The sequence below is a fragment of the Amblyraja radiata genome, chromosome 23 (genome assembly GCF_010909765.2).
Source record: "Amblyraja radiata isolate CabotCenter1 chromosome 23, sAmbRad1.1.pri, whole genome shotgun sequence".
Lineage (NCBI taxonomy): Eukaryota > Metazoa > Chordata > Chondrichthyes > Rajiformes > Rajidae > Amblyraja > Amblyraja radiata.
In genome coordinates this window covers 22,390,658-22,415,848 of record NC_045978.1, presented here as the reverse complement: position 1 = coordinate 22,415,848, position 25,191 = coordinate 22,390,658, and the positions used below count along the sequence as shown (strand labels likewise).

Below are 25,191 nucleotides of genomic sequence, written 5' to 3'. Positions count from 1 at the left end.
GCTCGGGAAGGCACATCAGTGTTCTTCCTATCAAAGCATGCATAGAATGCATTGAGCTCGTCAGGGAGTGATGCTTCGCTGTCGTTTGAGCTGCCTCCTGATTTCGCCTTGTAGGAGGTGATGGCATTCAAGCCCTCCCACAGTTGCCGAACATCCGCCTCATCCTCCAGCTTAGAGCAGGTCCCTTTTGACCTTTTTGATAGTTTTGTCAAGATCGTATCTAGACTTCTTATAGACCTCTGCGTCACCAGACCTGAATGCCCTGGGTCTGGTCTTCAGAAGAATGCGGAAGAAGGGTCCTGACCCAAAATGTCACCTATCCATGTTCTCAGGAGATGCTGCTTTACCCACTGAGTTACTCCAGCACTTTGAGTCTTTTTTGTAAACCAGCATCTGCATTTCTTTGTTTCTACAAGCAAATAAGCAGGTTTAAAAAAAAACAAACATTTTAATAGAGTTTAATGCAGTTGTACATCATGGAAGCAGACTCTTCAACCTGTTTCTGTGCTGTATGACTCGATGTCTATTACTATGTGCAAAATACAAAATGCTGGAGGAACTCAGCTGTTCAGGCAGCATCTGTGGAGGGACCAGACAGATGAAATTACGGGTCAGGAACCTTCTTCAGTTTGAAAAAGAGCACCGATCCATAACATTTTCTACTGAGTCTGAAGAAGGATGCCTGACTGCTGAGTTACTCCAGTACATTGTGTCCTTTTTTTTGTAAACCAGCACCTGCAGATCCTTGTTTCTCTACTCGGTGGAGAGAGTATCAGTTCCTGTTTTAGGGCTGTGATCTTTCATTGTATTGTACACTTGATTAGTACTTCATTGGTTCTAAAGCATTCTATAAATATATCCTTAAAAAATGTATTTATATAACACCAAAAATAATTTATATGACTATATATAACTCCCAGTTTATAACTCTCAACAACTAGAGAGCGGTCCTGAGCTACCATGTACCTCGTTGGAGACTCTCGGACTATCTTTAATCAGACTTTACTGGACATGATCTTGCACTAAACATATTCCCTTTATCCTTTATCTGTACACTGGACGGATCAATTTTAATCATGTATATTCTTTCCGCTAACTGGATAGCACACAACAAAAAGCTTTTCACTGTACCTTGGTACACGTGACAATAAACTAAACTAAATAAACTAATATAACCCCTAGGAAAAAAAAGTAACCTATAAAATATATTTACATAAATCCCCAAAATAATGTATTTGACTATATATAACTCCCAGTAAATATAACACCCAGGACAAAATATATAAAATGTATTTATATAACTCCCAAAAAGAATATATTTGACTATATATAACTCCCAGGAAATATAATTCTCAAAAGAAATGTAAAATGTATAAAATATATTTATTTTACACTCAAAAAGTATTTGACTATATATATAACTTCCAGGAAAAAATGTAAATTATATAACTCCCAAAAAGAATATATTTGATTATATATAACTCCCAGGAAATATAACTATCAAGAAAAAATGTAAAATGTATAAAATGTATTTATATAACTCTCTAAAAGAAAATATTTGACTATATATAACTTCCAGGAAAAAATGTAAATTATATAATTCTCAAATCGCTTTATTTTAAAAAGTGATTAGGGAGTTGTCATACAAAGCGTTTTTTTTTTAAGCGTTTTGAGAGTGGTCATGCAATTGCAAAACTTTTGGTTAGATTAATTCCTGATGGCAACGGGGGTAGTGAACGATTGAGGGTAACCCCAATGTATCCTTTTGGTTCCTGGTTTTTACGTCACTGACGTTGCCAACGCGATCCCGTTGCCATGGAAGCGGCGCCTGTGACGCGCGGTGGCCGTGACGCAGCGCCACGCCCCGCCCCGCCCCTGCATGGTGACGGTGGGAAACCCGTTTAGTGCCGCCGCTGGCGGACTGGACGGCAGCGGCGCCATTTTGTGATCGCTCCTTGGTCGTCGAGGCTGCTTGTCCGTGACAAGGGGAAAAGAAAACAAATCAATTTACACACGCACAGCACCACACCTATCTAATTTAAACTAGAAATATTGTCTGCGCCCCGTTAAACAGCTTCTTTGCCTCGCAGATCCGTTTTAAAAACAATATATACATTTAAAAGTCGCGAGCGAGGCCTAAGGGCGGAAGACGAGTCGGAACAGCAAGGCCTGACATCAGGAACTGTGAGGAAAAGAATCGCCTCATTGCCCAAGAGAAAGACTCCCAGCGTCCAGACTCGGCCGCAATCGTTAATCCTTTGATATTAAGGTAAATATGATTCCCTTTTCATGCTCCCCGCACGCATTTCTTAATCGCTGACCTTCGCCTGAGGGCCGCGTGTTGTAACGGCGCGGAACGGAGCTCAGACGGGCCTCGAGGAAACCAGGCTGTTTTAAAAAAAATTAGGGATAATGATGTGAATAGTGGGGTTAATATTTATCCTTGTCGGCCTCCAGATTACAAACACGAACCCAGCGAGTCTCCCAACGAGGATTTAGTTCTCTTTTCATCAGCTCTTTTCTACCGACGAAGTTATGCAACAGGCCCGGGGTGGGAGTTCGCTGCGTTTCGCAACAAACTGCTGATAATCCTGAAGGAGTTGGATTTTGTGTCTCGGTTCCTCCCCAGCTTTGTAGTGCCCTTGTGTGCTCAACCGATTTTGCTTGCAATAAACGTTTATGATACATACAAACACACTTACTATTGGTGAAATTCATTGTGGACACTAAATAAATAATTCAACGAAATTCTTAAGGTTTTGAGTTAAAACTGGAAGTTATGATACCTAAAATTTTGAGTAATCTCGCTAGTTAGAGCTGGAAGTTATGATTATATAAGATACCAGGGAAATTTAAATTATTAGAAAGGGGAGTAGATTTTATTAATACATTTAAAATAGTCGAGTATCTGTTGTGGACATTAAATTGATGGAAATCATGATTCTTAAGGTTACACGATACAATAGAACATTATTTATCCCAGCAGGGAAATTGAAGTTTGAGTAATCTTGCTAGAGCTAGATCTGGAAGTTATAATTATATAAGATAATAGAGAAATTGAAATTATTAGGGAGGGGAGTAGATTTTATTAATACATTTTATTAAAATAGGCTAAAATCTGTTGTGAACATTAGATTGATGGAAGTTATGATTAACAATTTGAGTAATCTTATTGGAGTTAGCTGGAAGTTATGACTCAGATATTGGGGAAATTGCAATTATTAAGAGGGGAGTAGATTTTATTAATACATTTAATATAAACTAAAACCTGTGACCATTAAATAGATATTTCAATTCATGAAATTCTTATGGTTTTGAGTTAAAGCCTTGAAATTATGATAATATAAAATAATGAGATCAAAATGATTAGGCGAGGAGGCATAGATTTTATTAATGCAATTTATAGTGACTAAAATCCACGGTGGACACTAAATACTCCAGTCTGCAAGATTTTTCCTTGCATGAGTTAAAGCTGTAAGTCATGACTATCAGATAATAAGGAAATCAAATATCTTAGATGGGGGGGAGCAAATTCAATATATATTGTCAATAAATAATTTGTGAGATTCTTGATAATCTCAAGACACTCAAGATTTTGAGTAATTCTGCTTGAAATAGAGCTGGCAGTTTGACCATATAAGATAATCAAATATAAATAATTGGTGGGGGGGGTGGAGGGGTGAAATAGATTTGGTGCAGTAGCGACTATAAAGATTTTGTTGTAAGTCTAAAGATAAAGTGGGTGATGGGACATGATTTTGGAACTTGTGTGCCATGTTTCACCTTCAGCTCTTTCTTGAACAGGGTCCTGCGACATGGATATGGGACTAAAGGTTACTATTAAACAACTTTGAAAAATGTGTTTCATTTTGAAAAAATATGACTTCATGGCCAAATTAGCTTTTAATTTACATTTAAACTGCTTCAATTTTTGTTGCATGGTAGATGACGAGATTTTTTTGTTAAATTGTCAGCAAAGATAACAGGAACTGTAGACTGTAAAGCTGTAGTTTCGATTTACATTGCTATATAAACTAAGAACTGCTGCTCGGTGTAATAAATTTAGTAAACTTGAGGTTGCACACTTCATTATGTTGTGGAGAGGGACAAACAATTTAACTTATCACTTCTGTGCATGTTCTCAAGTTGCATGTTATTTCCAAAGTGCCTCAAATTAGACTCTTCTATGTGTCTATTTTCATATTGTCACAAGGTTTACTTAATGGAAGGCTTATTATGAATTTTAAATTTTATGGCTTCTACGTTTTACCATGAAGGATGATAAATTCTAGAACTGTTGGGGATTATTTTCGAACAGCTGATAGAAAAGGCAAATTTTGTTTAAAATGGCTGTTGATTAATCATTCAAAATCTGTTCAAATAGTAAAAATACTTAAATCATGTTTGTTGGATCACAAAGTGTTTGAAAACACTTTTTTAGTTATAATACTAAATTGTAAGAGCTTGTGACATTTCAAGCCCTTGTGTAGCATTAAAGTTGGGGCAAACTGTTCTATGTTGCTCTACATCTATTCATTCTGGTAGTTCCCATCTTGTGCCCTCATTGGAAAATTCCATAGATGGGGCAGACATATTCCCATTCAAACAAGGCTCCATGAAAAGCCCAAAACTAATTTCCCATTCCTATGGCAATTTATTTCCATAGGACACCACAGTTTTTTTTTTCCTGCAAAAAAAAAAGTGAAGCTTGTCCGGTTAGTTCCTTTTGCATGCACTTCCTGCGTCAAAGATACTTGCTGCATCAAGGAACACAGTTCCTCATCCTGTTGTATCTTTCTGTCAGACGGTGGCTGAATTTAGCTTGGCTTTTGCTTCATTTCTCTGCTTACCAAGTGAATGTTTATGGCTCTCATTCTTGAAACTTTATTTACTCACCACCCACATTATATTAAGTAATGGGGAAAATTTCCATTGCCCTTAAATTTGCATATGGATTTAACTCCTTTGTCGTTATGATTAATTAACTATGCCCTCTTGTTTCAGATTCTTCCTCAGTGAAGATTGTTTATCATATTAAACATATTTTTAATGTAGGAAAGGTCACTCAAATGTTTATGCAACTGTTTGTGATTTCATCATGTAGGCCATCTGGTAAATCTGCAGTTTTATTTCCGCCATATTTTACGAAGTTTGGCATTCGCGTCTGATTAGAGTACTCATGCAAGGTCTCATCAAGGATCCACACAACGATGCAATCTGTTCTGTCCTTTTGTGCACCAACCCCATCACATTTAAAGAACAAAAACTCTATTATTTTGTACCATATTTCTGAAAGTATTCACTTGTTTAACCTTTCACAAACTTCATCGCCATGATTCTTGCCTTTCTGAAAATATCAATCATTTGTTTTCCAGATCCTTGTGCCTCTATACATGCCACAGTTTGACTCAATCATTCACTGACGTTTCATTGTAATTTTGATGTCATCTTCCCATTAATATAAAACTTATTTTCTAAATTGTAATGTATTGAAAAGTAGGATCCCAGTTTCATGGAACCGGGAATCCTGTGTGTCACTTTTTCTCTGACACTTACCTCCCAACATGTAAAATTATTTCTGTCTGTCCAAACCTTTATTAAAGGCATTCTAGAAGCTAACGAGGACAGAATCTTTTGATATAAATATAAATATCATATAAATAATTCAACTGCACTTTGCAAATCCCTGGGTTCATATTATCCTAAATGTGCAGTCTCTCAGTTCATGATATTTCCTGTAACTTTTCCACTTTATTTTGAACGGAAGGGACCAAAATGACAAATTCTGATTTAAGTCTCTTCTTGAGAACGAATTACATTTCTGATTAGAATTTAGAAAGCTTTGGAAGATTATGACAACCATTCACAATTTTCCCCCTTTTTTGTCACTACAGGGTGAAAGCCATCATCAAATCTTGAAGTTTTCTTTAATGTCCTTTTTATTTTCTCCCCTGCCATATATGACCTGGCATTAGTGCATATTAGTTCACAGTTTCTCCCCTCTTTCCATTATTTGACTTTTTTTGGACTGCTCTATTTTGGCCTTATACTTATGCTGTTGCAAATAATGTCTGCTTTTACCATTTTTTGATTGATAATACTTCCTGGATCTGTTTTTAATAGCCCATGTTCCTCTTTCTATAGTTAGAAAATCTTTAGCTCTTAGCTTTCATTCCACGTGCAATTTAGTTTTGGCTTCCTTTTTGTAATCCTTAAAATCTTCCCAGTCTGCTGGATTTATGCTTTTTCTTAAGTTATTGGAACTTACTTTAACTTGATTCAGTTTCTAATATCATTAGTCAACCATTACTACACAAATGGAGCTTTTATCTTTTCATGGATGTGCTGCTTTTGAATCTCACCGAATACAGTGAATACTAGTATTACCATTGTTTGCTCCTGCTAAATATGTGTTTGCTAATAGGCTTTTCTTTTTGATAGATTTTGGGTAAATTAACAAACTTGTCAGATGGAAAAGCTAACCAAATAGATCCATTAAATTGGTCAGGTAAAATTTACTTTTATTTCTGTTTGTTTGTAATTTTTGACTGGACTGAGGCCGACTAATTCTGGACATATAATATTCAGAAATAGACCCAAAAATCAATGTGTTTGAGGAAAATAATTTGTCAACTATAACTTTCCATTTTTCTGTCTTCAGAAATTAGTTGTCTCATCCGTGATGCGAACAATCTGATGTCTTTGAAGAATATTTAACAAGGCACCAGTGCTATATCAGCATATTTGGACAAATTCTAATAGTAGGATTGTCTTGTTTCATATTGAAGTTTGTATGCCTGTAAGGTTTAGTTTATTTGTACAGTACCATGCCAATGTTGACAAAGCTCCCTGGTATCACGTTTTGCCCCATATGTCACAAATGAGTTGATACCGCTCATTAGAACACTTTGGGGTTTGTGTGAATGCTGCAACTGGTTCTTTATGGAACTTTTCCAGAACATTTGATTTGGAACATCGCTATTGTGGATTTAGTTATCCACTTTCATTGGCCCATGAGAGGGAAATGTCAGGTTATTTTTCTGTGAAGGTCAGCGCACATAATGAGAGAAACATAATTGTATTTCTTTGTATAATTTAGACTTCATAAAGACTGATGAACAAAAATATATTGGGCAATACAATTCAAATAGGTTAAATAGTTCAGTGGAGAGCATGGGGTTCAATGCAATTTCTAGGGAATGCACCTAGTAGTTGATAGCTCTTAATGTTGTGAGAGTAGAACTTGGAACATATGGTACCTAAAGAACCTAGTGCCGAATTTATGGTGGTTTTTTTGGTGTTAATGGCAGGTTGATTTTCAAGACTAACAGTTGCACTACACTTTTGCTGCTGTTACCTAATTCTGAGCATATATTTGTAAGATAGAATCTAGTACCACGAGTTATAATGCAAAATATGTGGTAGTACACATTTTGAATGTCACTAAGCATTGTTCATTATCAACTTAGGCCTATTATGTATCTCAGGATTTTGTTATGAAGCCGTTCTTTCTGTTTGAAAGGTGCATCTCTGTAAATGCACCAGATCTGGAATTGGCTATTTTTCTGTTTTAGAGGCAGTTGGTGGTATTATCAGGTTTTAAAATTTACACAAGACTATATTTCCTTCCTTTGTACACCGTTGTCCTAGTACAGATGTTTTCTGGAAAAGTATCACATGGCAAGGAAGTAGAAGAAAATATCTGAATGATTAAATGAAGAGATTGAATAACCATGTAAAGGATTTTGTTTTAATAAGATAACAATTATTTTTATTTCAGGTTAAAGTCGGCCTGAGACAAATTACATGAAATGGGCAATTTTTTATTTAATTTAACTAATAAATAGCCATCTTAAAATATCAGTGCAGATACATCTTTTGCCACAGTTTTTTTAACAGTGATTGTTACACCAGTGAAACATGAGTATGCAACCAGGGTAAGTGGCCAAATTGAACATCACATAACAAATATAGCATCTAACTTCATAAACTGGAGAAAACTGCCTATTAAATTTTCACTATGTTGAAACTGGTATATTGAAGCTGATATACATTTACTTCACGTTGGTGCCTGGGATATAATATTGTTGGACCTGACATTAGACCAAAGACATATTGCCTTTTTAGAGCCAGAGGGGTTTTGCATCTAACTGTTCACATAGTGAAAGTCTAAACTTTCTTAAATGCACCACACTGCATTATGATTGGGACAGAAGGACATGAATACTCAACTGGAAATTTATTTTCTTCGAAATTTTTAGTCTAATTTAGTGTAGTGTTCAAGATTGCTCTTAGAGACTTTAGTTCAGCTGACATAGAATGAAATACTACTGTTGCTTAACTGTGAATTTATTTTTAAGTGGAAGTAAAGCAGACCATGGTAGCAAAAAACAATTATCTTTTCATTCTGGAGTAATCCACTGTTTTTAGTCAAAAGATTATCATAAGATTCACTGCAATCATATAGTTGTATAAAGGGAGCTTGCAGTTGTATAATGCTTTTCACTTGCCAAGTTACTGAACAGTGTATAGGAGACAGAGTGGCTGCTAATTTCCACACAGCAAGCTCTCACCAATAGCAAATTAAAATTATCTGTTTATAGCAAGTGCTGGAACTATTCAATGGTTCACGGCATCTATTGAGCAACATATTTAACATTTTGGGTGAATATCACTGCCTTTCACTGGCTAAATATATTTGTGATCATTAAATTATAAATGTTGCATTGACAATAGAGAGAATTTCTTTTGTAGTTATTTTTTACATAAAACGAACGCCCCCAACTTTATGGAGATGATGGAGACTTTATTGTTTTGCACTAAATCTTTCATGCAGTAACAATCCATCGTTGTTACGTTGGGCAGCCAGCTTAGATTTTTGTGTTCAAGTCTCTGTGGCACTTGAGTCCATGGCCTTCTGACTTGGGTGAGGGTGGTGCACATTTGGTTGCCACACAGTGCAAATCAAATTGCTTTTTCTTTTCCAGACGTTGTTAAAAAGTAATATGTTAAAGCTATTATTTGGCTTAGACTGTTCTCATATTGCTGAACATGTCTATGTTTTTGTGCCATTATGATGCTTGTATTTGTGACTTTTACAGTTAATTATCTGAAAGCTGCTTCTCCTGAGATCCTTAAGGACATCATTGGAATCACCTGTGTAGACTGGAGAGCCATTAAATCCTTCAACTAAAGTTTTCAAAGAACGAAAACTTTGCTATTGTGCTAATTATGATCTGCATTGAAATGCATTCTATGACAAATTGTAATGTTCTTCCTTTCCCCCAAAATGTAATTGTTACAGCTGTACTTTGGGTGTGGGGTGGCATTTGGCAGAGATAATATTCAGTATGTGCATAATCTTCAGCTAGTGCTAATGCTAAATTTGAAGTTCAACCAATTAGTCATTTAATTAAGGGTCTCATTTTTTGTGAGTGCTAAACTGAAAATACATTTCTTATTAGTTTGACATTTTATTCTTTGACAGGTTTGTCCCAATATTAGTAAGCATGAATGGGAAAGGGTATTTTAATTCATGCATCCCCTTTCTCTTACTAAATAGAGATGAATATTCTATGGAATTGGAAATTTGAAAATTAGGTAAAATGCACAATGCATTTTTAGTCATTTTTGTTATAGCCTTGGGTGATTGTTATGAATTACTTTGATTCAAAATTGCATCCAAATTCTTAATTGTTTCTGCTCCTCTTTGTATGTTTTTCAGGTGGCAGTCAGAAAGCATGGCAGATGACCTGGATATTGAAGCAATGCTGGAAGCACCGTATAGAAAGGAGGTGAGGAACATTGGCAACCACACAGGTCATAAGTACAGAGCAACATAGCACCATTTATGAAACTACTGCTGTGCTATACTCATTGAATATCACAGTTCCATAACCCTTTCATTTTAATATTTACTGCATATAGAATACAGATATTTCACTACATTTAAGTAAAGTTTTTCTTTACTGTTGAGCTGGTTCTGCAACTAGAAATGAGATCTTTTTTTGCAGTAGTTTCGATTAGAGTGATGAATAAATGCCCATCTATCTCTTTTTGTAGACTTGCCTAGTGATATCACATCTCTACTACCATGAATACAGCTTTGATTCCAGTCTGAACTATCAAACAATAAGGTAGTAATTGCGTGAAGTATCGCTGTTCTGTGGTACCCTGGGTAAAAACCCAAAGCCCAAGAAAAGATGGCCTATTCTTTGGTATAGCAACAAGGTGAAAGTACGGTTTTAAACAGTAAACATATTGCATTGTAGTATCAAAGAGTAGATAAATTGTAAACAACAACAAAAGTCCATTATTTAGAGCTTTTAGAAGAGAAACTAATATTCTGCATGCAAAAAAAGTTTCACAGAACCTAAACGTAAACTATATTGATCTGTTAAATTTTACTTTCACTGTATGTAATGCATTTATACTATGATAGAATAAAGTTCAACAAAAAAAACCAAGGCCCTGTTTACACAGAGAAATCAAGATTCATGATTGAAAGTTACAAAGTGACTGGTTTTGCAGTCTCATGCAGGCTGGGTTTAGGAAACTCAGGTGGTGAGCCTCTGAATAACTGTTATGCAGTTATTTCTTGCATAGAGATGAATGAATCCGATATGTTAATTCAGTAAATCGTCCAAAAGACATGCTAATGTATTTATTCCACCAAATTATTTTGGCATTCACAAATATTTGATCACGCCTTTACTACATCGAAACTGGAGAGCAGCTGTTGAGATTTGGGAATCTTGCAGAGACTTGGAGGGTTTATCCCTGCTGTAACCAAAGTAGAATGTAGTTAAATACTATTTTATTTTGATAGTTTTAATAGTTAAATTCTGAACTGAATTGGCAAATTCAATGTTGAGGAATTGTTATTTAGTCTCTGCTCAGGTTAGTAAGACAGGGAACATAATGAGGAAAGAAATGTTTGGTGATAGCCAGACATTTTGTTGCCTTTTCTTTTTGTAGATTTTAAATGACAGTGTGTGAAAGTCTGCAAAAAATAACTAGCTACATTTTAGGCATTCTGTATTAGTAGATAGTGTGTTTGTATCAACTGATTAGTATTTCACAGAACAAAACAGGATAATGTAGATGCATACGAAACGTGTATCTTGAACAGACTGCAAACTACAGAACAATTCAAAACGTCTTTCATCTGTTCTAACACAACATTTTGTTTTGACTAGCTCAAGGCTTGACGGTCCTGCAAATTGCATAACTTGCAATATAGTATACTATTTATGTCACACCGCACATACACACGGTGGAGAGGAAGGAACCATTCGAAACCTAAAGTTAAAAATCGCCCAATTATTTTGTTTTGCTGCAAGTTTCTAAGTAACATTGTATTTTAGTGCAGTCATAAAATTTGCTTCCAGTGGAGTATGTACTAAAAAAAATAATTAAATTTTGTGATTATATTTCCTATGGGGTGAGGGGTTGGCATTTGAAAGTATACTTTCACATGAGTTCAGTATATCAGATTTTAATGTTTAAAAGAAAAGTGCGGACTAATCTAAGCACTCAATTGAAAATTACTGCAAAATATAGTCTTTACTTGGAGCAACTGATGCCTGGGAACATATGTTGGGGCTGTAAATAATTTAAAAAAGCACTTGTCTATTGATATTTTGTGGACACATTTGCTTTGTAATTACAAGAAAATCTTTAATGTGCAAATGACCAAAATTGTTGTTTATCAACCTCAAAAGAACTAAGTATGTTTCTGTTCATACAATTGCCTTGGCATGTCAAATTTGTAGAAGCTTCCCCCCCCCCCCCCCCCCAAAAAAAGCAGCTAGTATTTGGAAAAAATAAATATGATACGTCAAGCTTTGCCGCTGCAAAATAGTTGGATTGTGTTTGAATAGTGTTTCTTTCATTTTACCTGGTTTAATATGAATAATATTCCCTGTGTAAACAGGACCACATTTAGGGAATGATTAGGCTGAACTGGTGGATTATTGAAGACTTCAGATTTCTTGGGAATCGACATTACTAAGAGGTGTGATTCCCTGTTTGCTTCAGGGCGAGATGTGTGAGAGAGGTGACTTCAAGCTCTTACAGTCGCACCCTTCCAGCACAAATGGGCGAAGACGTGAGGAACAGGATTGGTCGCAGGAAATCAACTGTGGCTCTCAGCTAACACAGCCACACATGTCTTAGGCACACTTATAGCACTGGTACTGATCGGTGTGTCAGTAGCAGCAAGATTTTCTTGTCCTCCTATCTTCCTAAATTCCTTATTTATTAATTATGTAATTAATAAAATCTAATGTGTATAGAAGGGTCCATTTCAGAGAAACTTTAGAGTTTCTTACTAGTAATAAATTTTTAAATGATTATGTTCTATATTTTCTTATTCCCTCTTCCCTTCCCCTCACGACTTGCAAAATGTTTCCCCTTCGTCATTCTGATGTTCTTCTGTCGACCTGCCTAGGATGAGAACAAATCGAGCAAAGCTAATGGACAAGAGGAACGTAGTAAAAAGTGAGTGAAGTAGTCTGTTTTCTTAAAGAATTATGAACTGTAAGAAATTATTGTGCTGTTGTTTGAAATGCCAACTGATTAGTACACCTTTTTTAAAAGAATTAATGCTGCATTATTTTCACCTAACCCATATAAAACCTTGAATAAAAGGATCATAGTTTTGTTTCTCCTGCATAAAGCACTCGATTACCTTGATGTTCTGTAACACTATATAGCCTGTGAAGTACCTTTTGAAATGTCCCAATTACAATATAGGAAACATGGGTAATTTAAACACTGGAAGCTCCCACAGATAATGGTAATGATGTTAATTGTTAATTAAGGTATCATTTGGTAAGAACACAATACAAGGACATGAGATTATCGGGTTCATTCATCTTTCTTTTTGTAAATTTGGAGAATTTAAAAGAGTCTGGGTTTCAGAAGCGTGCAGGAGGGCAGATGCAATACATTTTAGACATGTTTCGGGTCTTGTTCTCTAAATACAATTTTCCTAATTTGACCAAATACAAAACTGGAGCCGTGGTTAGTTTCCTTGTTTACGTTCACTTCCTAATTTAAAGCAGCCCATGTTGTGGGCACCAGATACATTATGCCAAGGTGTTTGCAGTACACTCCCAATTTGTGTTTTTGGGTGCATGTTGAACTTGATGCAACATTTTACTCTGTTTGAACTTGCTGTGTTCCACATATTTTGTTGAATTAATATAGTATGCAATACAGGTGCACAACCTTTTATCCGAAAGCCTTGGGACCAGACACTTTTCGTAATTCAGAATTTGTCGGTCTTCGGAATGGAAATTTTTTAGCGTAGATTTTAATGGCTGGCTCAGTGGTAGAGTGCTCGGCTCATATCCGCAAGGTCGCGAGTTTGCGCCTTGATCGCGGCAGTAAACTCGGTCGCGAGTTTGAGTCTTCAATGTAGTTTTTTCTTGCAGAATAAATGTTTGTATGAAATGCAGTGTAGGAGAGGTGTACTGACTGTGTGGGCAGAACTTTGGAAGTGATTGCCCACCAGTCTAAAAAGCCGCTGTGTCTCCCTGTCCCTGGGATAGCAGGGGGCGATCAAACAGCACAATACCCCTCTCCCCCTCCAACTCCAGAGGAATCCGCTCCCCAATGGGCCGCTACGGCGACAAGTGGCAGTTTGCCCACAGCCCGAGCTGCGCCCCCTCATCCGCCACCCCAAGAACAAGACGTACCTTGCACACCATCAGCTTCTGCCCCTACGTGTTCCTCTGGAGTTGGAGCGGGGCTGGGCTGGAGTTGCTGCTGGCTGTGGGTCTCTGGGATCTCCGTGCTTGCAGTGGGCCTGGGGGTTGGTGTCCCGTTGGTCCTGACGTCTCCGGCCACCCCCCTGGACTGGAGCTGAGACTGGAAACTGTACCGCCCTTGCCCCCTCCCTCTGCAACTGCAAACAACCCCACTCTCCTGCAAGGGCGGTACAGTTCCCGGAGGATGGCAGGTGGCCGGAGACGTCAGGACCAACAGGAACCCGCTCGCCGATGGGCCCCTACGACGCCCCGAGCTGTGCCCCGTCATCCGCAACCCAGGTTCCTCTGTAGTTGGAGCGGGGCTGGGCTGGGCTGCTGTTGGCTGTGGGTCTCTGAGATCTCCGTGCTTGCAGTGGGCCTGGGGGTCGGTGTCCCGATGAGGGGGTGCAGCTCGGGGAACGGCTTCTGGTGGTCCTGACGTCTCCGGCCAGTTTGCAGTTTTCCTCTGGAGTTGGAACGGGGCTGGGCTGCTGCTGGCTGTGGGTCTCTGGGATCTCTGTGCTTGCAGTGGGCCTGGGGGTCGGTGTCCCGTTGGTCCTGACGTCTCCGGTGACTGGCACGGTCCTGCTGGTATCGCCGACTTGAAGACAGTGCAAAGCCCCTGCGCCGGTGCAATGGGCGGGGAGCTGGAGAGGGGAGGGAAGGGGTCACACACATAGCCGGGAAGCAGAGGGGTGTAGGTGGGGTGAAACTGAAGCGAGCGACAATCTGCTGCTGCCTGCCCCGCTGAGTTAAAAAGTTCCCACGCAAGACTCACGAAACACTGTGTATCGTGAGTCTACCGTGGGAACTTTTTAACTCAGCGGGCAGGCAGCAGCATATTGTCAATTATTAACCCTCCCGCGCAATATACCCTCACCTTCTCTTTTATGAATGGGGATTTAGTTCCCCTTTCTTCGAGGACCGACCGGAGGTTCTGCTGTCACCACTGCGGGCCGCCCTCGGTGAACGTTTTCAAGGACCTTTCTTCAAGGACCGAAAAAATGGCCGCTATTCGGAGGTTTTCGTTATTTGGATCTTCGGATAAAAGGTTGTGCATCTGTAGTAGAAACTTGATTTCACTGTACATATTGTTTGGCAATAGAATCACTTTACTGAATTGTTAATTACTTGATTTTGTTGGGAAAAGCACCCCTAAATTAGATTGTAATTTAATTGCTAATGATTTCTTCAGGAAAAAGAAGAGCCGAAGTCGTAGCCACAGCCGTGAAAGGAAGAGAAGTAGAAGCAAAGAGCGTAGACGTAGCAAGGAACGAGAAAGGAGGAGAAGCAGGAGCAGAGAGAGAAAAAGCAGCAAGAATAGGGAACATCGTCGCAGCCGAAGCAAGGACCGAAGGAGGGTAGAAAGAGGCCGTTACAGGAGTCCTTTGTATGTATACTTTTTATAATAGCCTTGTTGCTCTATTTTAAGTAGCTGCTTTGAAATCTTGACATTGGATTCCAAAAATCTGTTTCAGTTAACAAACAAAGTATTTCATAGTCATTTCTAGCTCGAATAATATGAATATCTATTGATTACGTTGGGATTGAGTCTGGTATTTAAGAAAATGTATTCTGATTCAGTGTGGTGGGTGGAATTTTATAGATCTTAATTTAGCTTTTTGCATAATATATTGGCTTTAAAATATGAAAAGTGAACAATGCCCATTCTACCATTCTTCCAATAATACATTTAAAGTCTAATATTTCTGTCAGCCTTAACATATTGAAGGTGACCCGTATCTGCTTCATCCTTGATCCCTATATTGCGGCAGTGTTTTGATTAGATCAAATCTTTGTGCCATCTTTTAATTTCTTCAAATTTGTGCTGGTACATTTGCTTATTGCTCAGCATGCATTGCTGGGAAAAGGAGCATGAGTGGATTCAGTGCTTAAATGTGTTAATCATTGTATGTGGACGTATCCATCACAGAGTACAGGGATGTTGGGTACCTGACACAAACTGCCCTCTTTTGTGAAATGCTGCGTCATGATTCTGGTTGTGATGCAGCCCTTTTCTGGCAAGAAATGGCCTTAGCGATCTTGTGCCATGTAGTTTGGAGTGAGTCACCGTGGCAAAGTGCAATGTTCTGTGAAGGCTGAAGTAAACTGCAGCTCTTTGGTGTTGGAATGTGGGGCTCGGTGGTCTAGCACCAGTTTCTTCCCGTGTTGAATGGAGCTCTGTCACCTCCTTCTCCACTTTTTTGTTGCACAGGTCTTCCTGGCTGAAGATTTCTTTATGGCAGCAAATTCTACTGCCAGTAACCACTTGAACGTGTGACCATATTTAAATCTAGTATTGTGAGAGCTGTGCTTTCGAACAATGAAAGGGAATAGGTAGCTTTTGTCATATCCAATAACCAGTCTATCAACAAATGAAGCGGCCATTACGCTCTGCACCGGCCAAGATGCCTCTTGAACCCTACATCTCAGTGGTGATTAGTCACACAACTCACCCGACACTATCTTTTGCACGCTGTCTTTAAATATTGCATTGCTGGTTCATTTCACCGAGCCACAGTACCCTCCATAATGTTTGGGACAAAGACCCATCATTTATTTATTTGCCTCTGTACTCCACAATTTGAGATTTGTAATAGAAAAAAATCACATGTGGTTAAAGTACACATTGTCAGATATTATTATACATTTTGGTTTCACCATGTAGAAATTACAGCAGTGTTTATACATAGTCCCCCCCCCCCCCATTTCAGGCCGCCATAATATTTGGGACAGCAATGTCATGTAAATGAAAGTAGTAATGTTTAGTATTTTGTTGCATATCCTTTGCATTCAATGACTGCTTGAAGTCTGCAATTCATGGATATGACCAGTTGCTGGGTGTCTTCTCTGGTGATGGTCTGCCAGGCCTGTATTGCAGCCATGTTTGGCTTGTTTTGGGGGCTAGTCCCCTTCAGTTTTCTCTTCAGCATATCAAAGGCATGCTCAGTTGGGTTCAGAACGGGTGATTGATTTAGCCACTCAAGAATTTGTTAGCTTTGAAAAACTAGCCGTATGTTTGGGATCATCGTCTTGCTGCAGAATGAACCACCGACCATTTGTTTGAACTTGAGCAGATAAGATGCGTCTATACACTTCAGAATTAATTATGCTGCTATCATCAGCAGTTGTATCAATGATGATAAGTGAGCCAGGACCTTCAGCAGCCATACATGCCTAGCCTATAACACCCCTACCACTGTTTCACAGATGAGGTGGTATGCTTTGGATCTTGGGCAGTTCCTTTCTCTCCTCCACACTTTGCTCTTACCTTCACTCTGATGTAAGTTAATCTTCGATTCATCTGCCCACGAGATCTTTTTCCGTTGCTCCTTTAAGTACTTCTTGGCAAACTAACTCGGCTATCCGATTTTTGCGGCTAACCAGTGGTTTGCATTTTGCAGTGTAGCCTCTGTATTTCTGTTCATGAAGTCTTCTGCGGACAGTGGTCATTGACAAATCCGCACCTGAAGTGTGTTTCTGATCTGTCGGACAGGTGTTTGGGGATTTTACTTTATTATAGAGAGGATTCTTCTGTCATCAGCTGTGGAGATCTTCCTTGGCCTGCCAGTTCCTTTGCGATTAATAAGCTCACCAGTGCTCTCTTTCTTCTTAATGATGTTCCAAACTGTTGATTTTGGTAAGCCTAAGGTTTGGCTGATGTCTCTTAACAGTTTTATTCTTGTTTCTCAGTCTTATGGCTTCTTTGACTTTCATTGGCTCAACTTTGGTCCTCGTTGATAAACAACAATAAAAGTTTCCAAAGGTGATGGAAAGACTGGAGGAAAGACTAGGTGCTCTTATACCTACATGAAGGAGCCAATTAAACACACCTGAGCAATTACAAACACATGCGAAGCCATGTGTCCCAAACATTATGGTGCCCTGAAATGGGGGAACCATGTATAAACACAGCTGTAATTTCTACACGGTGAAACCAAAATGTATAAAAAATGGCCTTTAATAAAATCTGACAATGTGCACGTAACCACGTGTGATTTTTTTTTTTCCCCCTCTATTACAAATCTCAAATTGTGGCGTACAGATGGAGGGCACTGTATGTAGCTATCGGTAGCGCTAGCAATTGGCGGAGTTTCAGGCCAGGTTCATGTGTATATCTTAGTGTTTGGAATCCAACATCAAGTGTGCAACAGTGAATCTGAGGGATGCCAGTTTACTAGTGTCAACTTTTAATGCATACTTTTGGAACTGGTGTGGAACTTTACCTGTTATATTTCATATCAAATTTCTACATTGAATTGCACAAAAGCACGGTGTTGCCTAATGGAGAAATTTTTCTGTCACGGTTTGTGTTAACTTTGGGGACTAGAACTGGAGGATTCAGATGTGGAATATTGTATAATTTCAGACTTTTCTTCAAACTTCAAGATTACTGTACTGTTCTGTGAACTGATTTCAGAGCTGCTCTCCTTACTGAATATACAAACACTTCCATTCTAATTGATCTGTGCACATAGAGTTTTACTCATGAGTTGACGGCATGTTCTCGTGTTACCTGCAATATTGGTTTTGAGGATATTGCTTTGCACAAGTAGCAATAGTTTTAAATGATTAAAAAGGGTGGAATTGCTGATGCTTTCAGAAGTTGAGTGTGTACTTATATAAACTCTTTCTTACCATCTTTACCTGCTTAGTTTGGAAAAGCGACTTATGTAAGTATGTGTAGTGTTCTTTCCCCCCCCCCCCCCCCCCCCCCCCAAACCCTATGATTATATTCTCGTTTAGACAGGCTCTTTTAATCTTCAGTTTTTGAGAATGGGAAATGTATGAGGTAGCAACAGCAGTAGCATATTAATTTAGTGAAAATAGTTAACTTCAAATTTCTAACAATTTTTCATGCAATTCTGTTCGATTCAAATGAAAACATCACGACATTGTAACTATTAAACCGTTAAAGTTCAAATACAATTTCATATTACATTCCCGTGTTTTGTTAATGACTAAAGTTCTGTAATCCACATTTTGCTATTCTCTAAGTAGCCTGAACAGTTTAGACCCCAAACTGTTGAGATATTTAGATTTATTTGTATTTCGCTTCTTAAGAATGGTCCTCTATTATTTTAATCATGGAATAAAACAAATCTTGGTGTTTTTGACACCAAACTTAAAAAAAAAAATCTGCTCATATGGATGTATGCTCTCGATGCCTGGTGGAATGTAGACTTGAAGAATATTGGGTTTGACATGTGGAATTGAAATTATAATCTGTCATCTGTGGTTTAGGAATATTGAGATCGGAGGTTTTATCCCAAAATATCTTTCCTCTGAAGGTGTGCTATTGTGGAGTTTGCATCTTCAAACTTTAAATAGCTTTGCTGTGAATCTAGATTATATTTAGTGGTGGTTGTGAAAATAGTAAATTCTCAATTTTTTGACATTCTATCAACAAACTATATCACATTTTCTTTTGGAAAAATGGGTGTGTTGTGGACATCAATTTGACTTAATTTTGTACGTCCAACTTTCAGATTTTCTAAAATCTATTTGAGTTACATTTTTGACTGTCTTTTATGTGAATCATTTTCTTTGACAGTTGATTTTTGCTCTATGCTCAAAATATTTGAATTTCATATACTTCCCACTTGCGTTTCTGTTGGTGCTCTTTGCATGTATCTTACTGAAACATGGCTGTTTTGAATGATTTTTATTAGCATCTTGAGGTTTTTGTGGTGTTAATCCCAATATATTGCCTCACTGTATAACAAAAACAGTTAATAACATTAGTAATGTTGATCGTGGTTCTTAAAACCTAGGACTGAAATTGAGTGGTCAGTCCTTGGTACAAATAGAAGGAAATCAAATCTTTCAAATTATAGCTAAAGTTAATGTGACTGCATCCATCACAAGAAGGTATTATTATTGTTATCAAACAAATTTTCATGCTTGTCATGGGTAAAACATGCAAGACTTTCTGATACATTCCAGTCCTGTTGAAAGCATTTTGGCTGATATACAGTGCACTCCATAATGTTTGGGACAACGACCCATCATTTATTTATTTGCCTCTGTACTCCACAATTTGAGATTTATAATAGAAAAAAATCACGTGGTTAAAGTGCACATAGTCAGATTTTAATAAAGGCTATTTTTATACATTTTGTTTTCACCCTGTTGAAATTACGGCAGTGTTTATACATAGTCCCCCCTTTTCATGGCACCATAATGTTTGGGACACAGCAGTGTCATGTAAATGAAAGTAGTCATGTTTAGTATTTTGTTGCATATCCTTTGCATGCAATGACTGCTTGAAGTCTGCGATTCATGGACATCACCAGTTGCTGGGTGTTTTCTCTGGTGATGCTCTGCCAGGCCTGTGTTGCAGCCATCTTTAGCTTATGCTTGTTTTGGGTGCTAGTCCCCTTCAGTATTCTCTTCAGCATATAAAAGGCATGCTCAATTGGGTTCAGATCGGGTGATTGACTTAGCCACTCAAGAATTAACCATATTTTAGCTTTAAAAAAACTCCTTCGTAGCTTTAGGAGTATGTTTGGGATCATTGTCTTGCTGTAGAATGAACTGCCGGCCAATGACTTTTGAGGCATTTGTTTAAACTTGAGCAGGTAGGATGTGTCTATACACTTCAGAATTCATTATGCTACTACCATCAGCAGTTGTATCATCAATGAAGATAAGTACCTTCAGCAGCCATACATGCCCAGGCCATAACCCCCAGTTTCACAGATGAGGTATTCTTTGGATCTTGGGCAGTTCCTTCTCTCCTCCATACTTTGTTCTTGCCAACACTGTGACCTAAATTAATCTTCGTCTCATCTGTCCACAAGATATTTTTCCAGAACTGTGGTTGCTCCTTTAAGTACTTCTTGGCAAACTGTAACCCAGCGTCCTATTTTTTTGCAGCTAACCAGTGGTTTGTATCTTGCAGTGTAGCCCCTGTATTTCTGTTCGTGAAGTATTCTGCGGACAGTGGTCATTGACAAATCCCCACCTGACTCCTGAAGAGAGTGTTTCTAATCTGTTGGACAGGCGTTTGGGGATTTTTCTTCATTATATAGGCTGTTGGCCGGGCATCCAAAAAGCGTCTAGAATTTAACTTTTGTGACCCATGTCTGGCACAGATTTAGATAAAATATCATTAAGAAGGAATTCGTAACTCGTCAGTGCCAAAAGTTGCACACTAATTAATTAAGATAATTAGAAAATTTATTAGAAAAAGTAACAGCCCTCTTGTGCTTAATAATAGGTAGCTTAATATTACTCTATGGGGAGCTGAGTTCCGTGCTGCATGCTATTTAGTTCCTGGCTCCGGGAGATCACAAATCGGAGAGAGCCTGGGACAGAGCAGCCAGCCTTCTGCCCAGTAGCCACCTGCCAACCACCATCTCCACCGGTTACGCCTGTGCCGAAGGACACCGTGGCAGGCGGGCTGAGGTGGCGGCCGGTTCCGCTGTCCGGTCCCAACGGCTGCTCGCAGCCGCATGAGCTACTTCCCTCCCCGACCACAATGCGGTGGCTCCGTGCCTGGAGCGCCACGGCAGCGGTGAGTGAGTTGCTGGCATGATCCCCGACCCCCTCCTTTCAACGCTCCTGCCCTCCTCACAACTTTAACCCCAGCGGCCCAGCCAAGTTTGCTATTTTGTGCAGCCCAGGCCGTGCTGACCTGGGCCAGACTCCCTACACGCTGTGGAAAGGAACTCTCCACCAACTCGTTGGAAAATTTATTCTGCATGTTGTTGAAGTAAGACCAAAATGTGTTTTGAACTCTTTCAAACGTATGCATGCACAGTAATCTGCAGTTCACTCTCTTGCAAAAACTAGATGACAACTTGCTGAAAGTTCACAGTAATCATCAATCATACTGTCATGATTTATTATGGAGTATGATAATCATGTGAGGTTATTTGTATTATTGTTTTGACAGTTAAAACCTCTTGCACTAACCTTCCTCGGAATCTCCTGTCATCATGATCCCAGTATGCTCCCTGCCTAGCTAGCATGAAACTAAGCGCGTAATTGGTCAATAGGCGTCTAACTCAATGTCAAAAGTGCTTTGATTGGACAATTACTGCTCGGAAAATTTGTGCAGGTTTTTTTCGACGAGTTTCAGATAGGATTTCTACAATATTTTTACACAATATGTTATAAATATAGGTAGATATGGGATGTGGGTCACAAAATGAAACGAAAATGCACCTCGGCCCACGGTCTAAGAGAGAATACTTCTGTCATCAGCTGTGGAGGTCTTCTTTGGCCTGCCTGTCCCTTAGTGATTAGTAATGTTCCAAACAGTAGATTTTGGTAAGCCTAAGGTTTGGCTGATGTCTTTATTCTTGTTTCTCAGTCTCATGACGACTTTGTTGACTTTCATTGGCACAACTTTGGTCCTCATGTTGATAAACTGCAATAAAAGTTTCCAAAGACTAGATGCTGAGAGCTCGCCTCCTGCCTCCTGCAGTAGTAAGGAGGCAATTAAACACGCCTGAGCAATTACAAACACCTGTGAAGCCATGTGTCCCAAACATTATGGTGCCCTGAAATGGGGGGGACCATGTATAAACGCAGCTGTAATTTCTACATAGTGAAACTAAAATGTGTAAAAATATCCTTTACTAAAATCTGGCAATTTGAACTTTAACCACATGTGATTTTTTTTTTTCTATTACAAATCTCCAATTGTGGAGTACAGAGGCAAATAAATGAATGATGGGTCTTTGTCCCAAACATGGATGGCTCTGTATCTTGTAGCTATAATTGACTTTGTCTCATTTTTTATTCTAGTTCTGGTCCAAAATTCAGCAGTGGTGGTAGCAGCAGAGGGAAGATTGGCATGCAACCTGGTATCAAAATAAGGTGTGTTATTGAAGTAACTTGCATTTAACAGGAGCCCTACTTAAAATGGCAAAACGGTCCATTATAGACTGGCATAACACACAAAGATGACTGCCAATTTTAATTTTTTTGTGAGAATACTATTCAAGCCTTTAATCGTGAGGCTCCAATTTGTGGTCCAATCATGTATATTTTAAAATCCTAATAGGCAGATGTTTTTATTCCCCCTGAGTCTGGCTCAATGTCCCAGAATGTGTAGCCATCATTGAGCCACCCATGATTGCCACTGTTTTACAATAAGCGATCACAGTTTCCTTGTTGAGGTCGGCACAGAAACCAGATTAAAACCTGGCTGGAAACTGACCATAGCCATGACCCTGGCATGAGCCCAAGTCCTTAAACATTTTCCCAAACACTTACCTGTATAAAGTACTGAGCAAGGCAGGTATTTTGACATGACTTAAAACCAAAGGATTCAAAGTATTCACCATGCCTGGGCTGTGATGACTGGTCAGGTGGGGTGGGGGAGCGAACAAAACAGGCTCTGCCTGTTATTTTAAAAAAATCCTACCAGTTGTCGCATTTAGAAATATTCCAAAATTAATGTAGGACTTCAGGACAATTAACAATATTTGAAACACTAAAGATAAAAACCCCTCAAATATTAGAATATGCCTAGGTCCCTCTCGGTTATTTTCTTTCGATGAAGTAAATGAAGAACGATGGTGGTCTGATTATGATGCAAGTTGTAAAAGAGGATTCCTAACATAAGTGTGGGGAATCTCTGCAACTTTGTGCTCCCTCAGTGTTTCCTTAGGGCATCAAATAATAAGCAAATTTGGGAATTCTGATTTTGTGCAGAAGTGGGCCATGCTGTGAGCCTGCTGTCACTTAAATAGTAACATCAATAGTCACCAGTAATTTCAGGCTACATGGGACCAATCATTGTGATTTATATTATTTTTGTTAACCTAATGAATAACGGAATGCCAAGCAATGGGAAAGATTATTGCTACCCAACTCGTCCCAATGTCAGTTTAATTATAACTTGTGAAATTGACCGTGAAAATTATTTTGTAGCATGTAGCCCCAAGAGAACTTTAATTTCAACAGTCTAGTGATAAATTAGGCATCAATAAATTTTAAAATTTGAAATCTCATGTATAAATGTATCTGCTGAGCTTGTTTAGTCATTGTGTGTTTAAAATGTGACAGTGATCACAACAGTTAAATTACAGTTCTTACTGGAGGAATCTGTTATTTCCTCCAAAGATTCATACTAATTCTTGTGTTCTTTTCCGATTTCAAAGTCGAAGGCGATCCCGAAGCAGAAGCCCACACAAAAAGGATAAAAGTCCAATAAGGTAATACTTGAATAAATTCATAGGTACTGCTGTAATAAAAAGCCAATTAAACTTGCATGCAAACCACATTTAGCACGAAGCATTGTTTTCACTGTGTGAAAAGGGTGGACTTATGGTAGGATTTAAATATTGGTTGTGCGTTTTGGTATTTAAGGTTCAACAGAGTATTTTATAAAGTGCAAACAGTCTCTTTTGCAGCCCTTATCTCAATTTATTTTTCATACGCGACCACTGAACACCATGGCACGATTGTTAAAATCTTGTACTGTTGTCTAGTGCAGTTAATCCTTATGCAACTTACTTTAGCATAAGCTTGTGTAATATTGTAGTGACAGTAATATGGTCAGGTTTAATTTACAATTGGAGAGGGAGAAGGGTAAATCGGAGGTGTCAGTGTTACAGTTGAATAAAGGGGACTATGGGGCCATGAAGGGAGGAGCTGGCCAAAGTTGACTGGAAAGATACTCTAGCAGGGATGACGGTGGAACAACAATGGCAGGTATTTCTAGGAATAATACAGAAGGTGCAGGATTAGTTCATTCCTAGGAGGAAGAAAGATTCCAAGGGGAGTAGGGGGCGAATGTGGCTGACAAGGGACGTCATGGACAGTATAAAAATAAAAGAGATGTACAACGTAGCAAAGATGAGCGGGAAGCAAGAGGATTGGGTAATGTTTAAAGAGCAACAGAAGATAACTAAAAAGACAATACGGAGAGAAAAGATGAGGTACGAAGGGTAAGCTAGCCAAGAATATAAAGGAGGATTGTAAAAGCTGCTTTAGGTATGTGAAGAGGAAAAAATTAGGTAAGACCAAAGTTGGACCCTTGAAGACCGAAAAAGGTGAATTTATTATGGGGAACAAGGAAATGGCAGATGAGTTGAACAGGTACTTTGGATCTGTCTTCACTAAGGTGGACACAAACAATCTTCCTGATATAGTAGTGGCCAGAGGATCTGGGGTGACAGAGGAACTGAAGGAAATCCACATGAGGCAGGAAATGGTGTTGGATAGACTGATGGGACTGAAGGCTGATTAATCCCCAGGGCCTGATGGTCTGCTCTAGAAATCGTGGATGCATTGGTGATAATTTTCCACTGTTCTATAGACTCAGGATCAGTTTCTGTAGATTGGAGGGTAGCTAATGTTATCCCACTTTTTAAGAAAGGCGGGAGAGAGAAAACGGAATTATAGACCAGTTAGCTTGACATCGATGGTGGGGAAGATGCTGGAGTCAATTATAAAAGATGAAATAGCTGCACATTTG

The 25,191-nt window shown here is 38.7% G+C and overlaps 1 protein-coding gene and 1 long non-coding RNA gene across 11 annotated transcripts in view; both read left to right on the top strand.

Moving 5' to 3' along the window:
- The first annotated feature begins 1,881 nt into the window (after positions 1-1,881).
- The window catches only part of rbm39 (RNA binding motif protein 39), a 43,808-nt gene continuing 20,498 nt past the window's right edge, over positions 1,882-25,191 (top strand). For 2 of the 10 annotated variants that reach the window (XM_033041765.1, XM_033041760.1), the window contains exons 1-6: positions 7,781-7,937; positions 9,725-9,794; positions 12,452-12,501; positions 14,950-15,144; positions 22,512-22,583; positions 23,873-23,926. In XM_033041765.1, coding sequence (XP_032897656.1) covers positions 7,921-7,937; positions 9,725-9,794; positions 12,452-12,501; positions 14,950-15,144; positions 22,512-22,583; positions 23,873-23,926 — 458 coding nt within the window. In that variant the 5' untranslated portion in view covers positions 7,781-7,920. The other 8 variants (XM_033041762.1, XM_033041761.1, XM_033041768.1 and 5 more) reach the window with 8 other exon arrangements.
- On the top strand, positions 10,237-11,616 carry LOC116986335. Its single transcript, XR_004415454.1, has 2 exons — positions 10,237-11,443; positions 11,482-11,616. It is a non-coding gene; the product is annotated as an uncharacterized LOC116986335 (long non-coding RNA).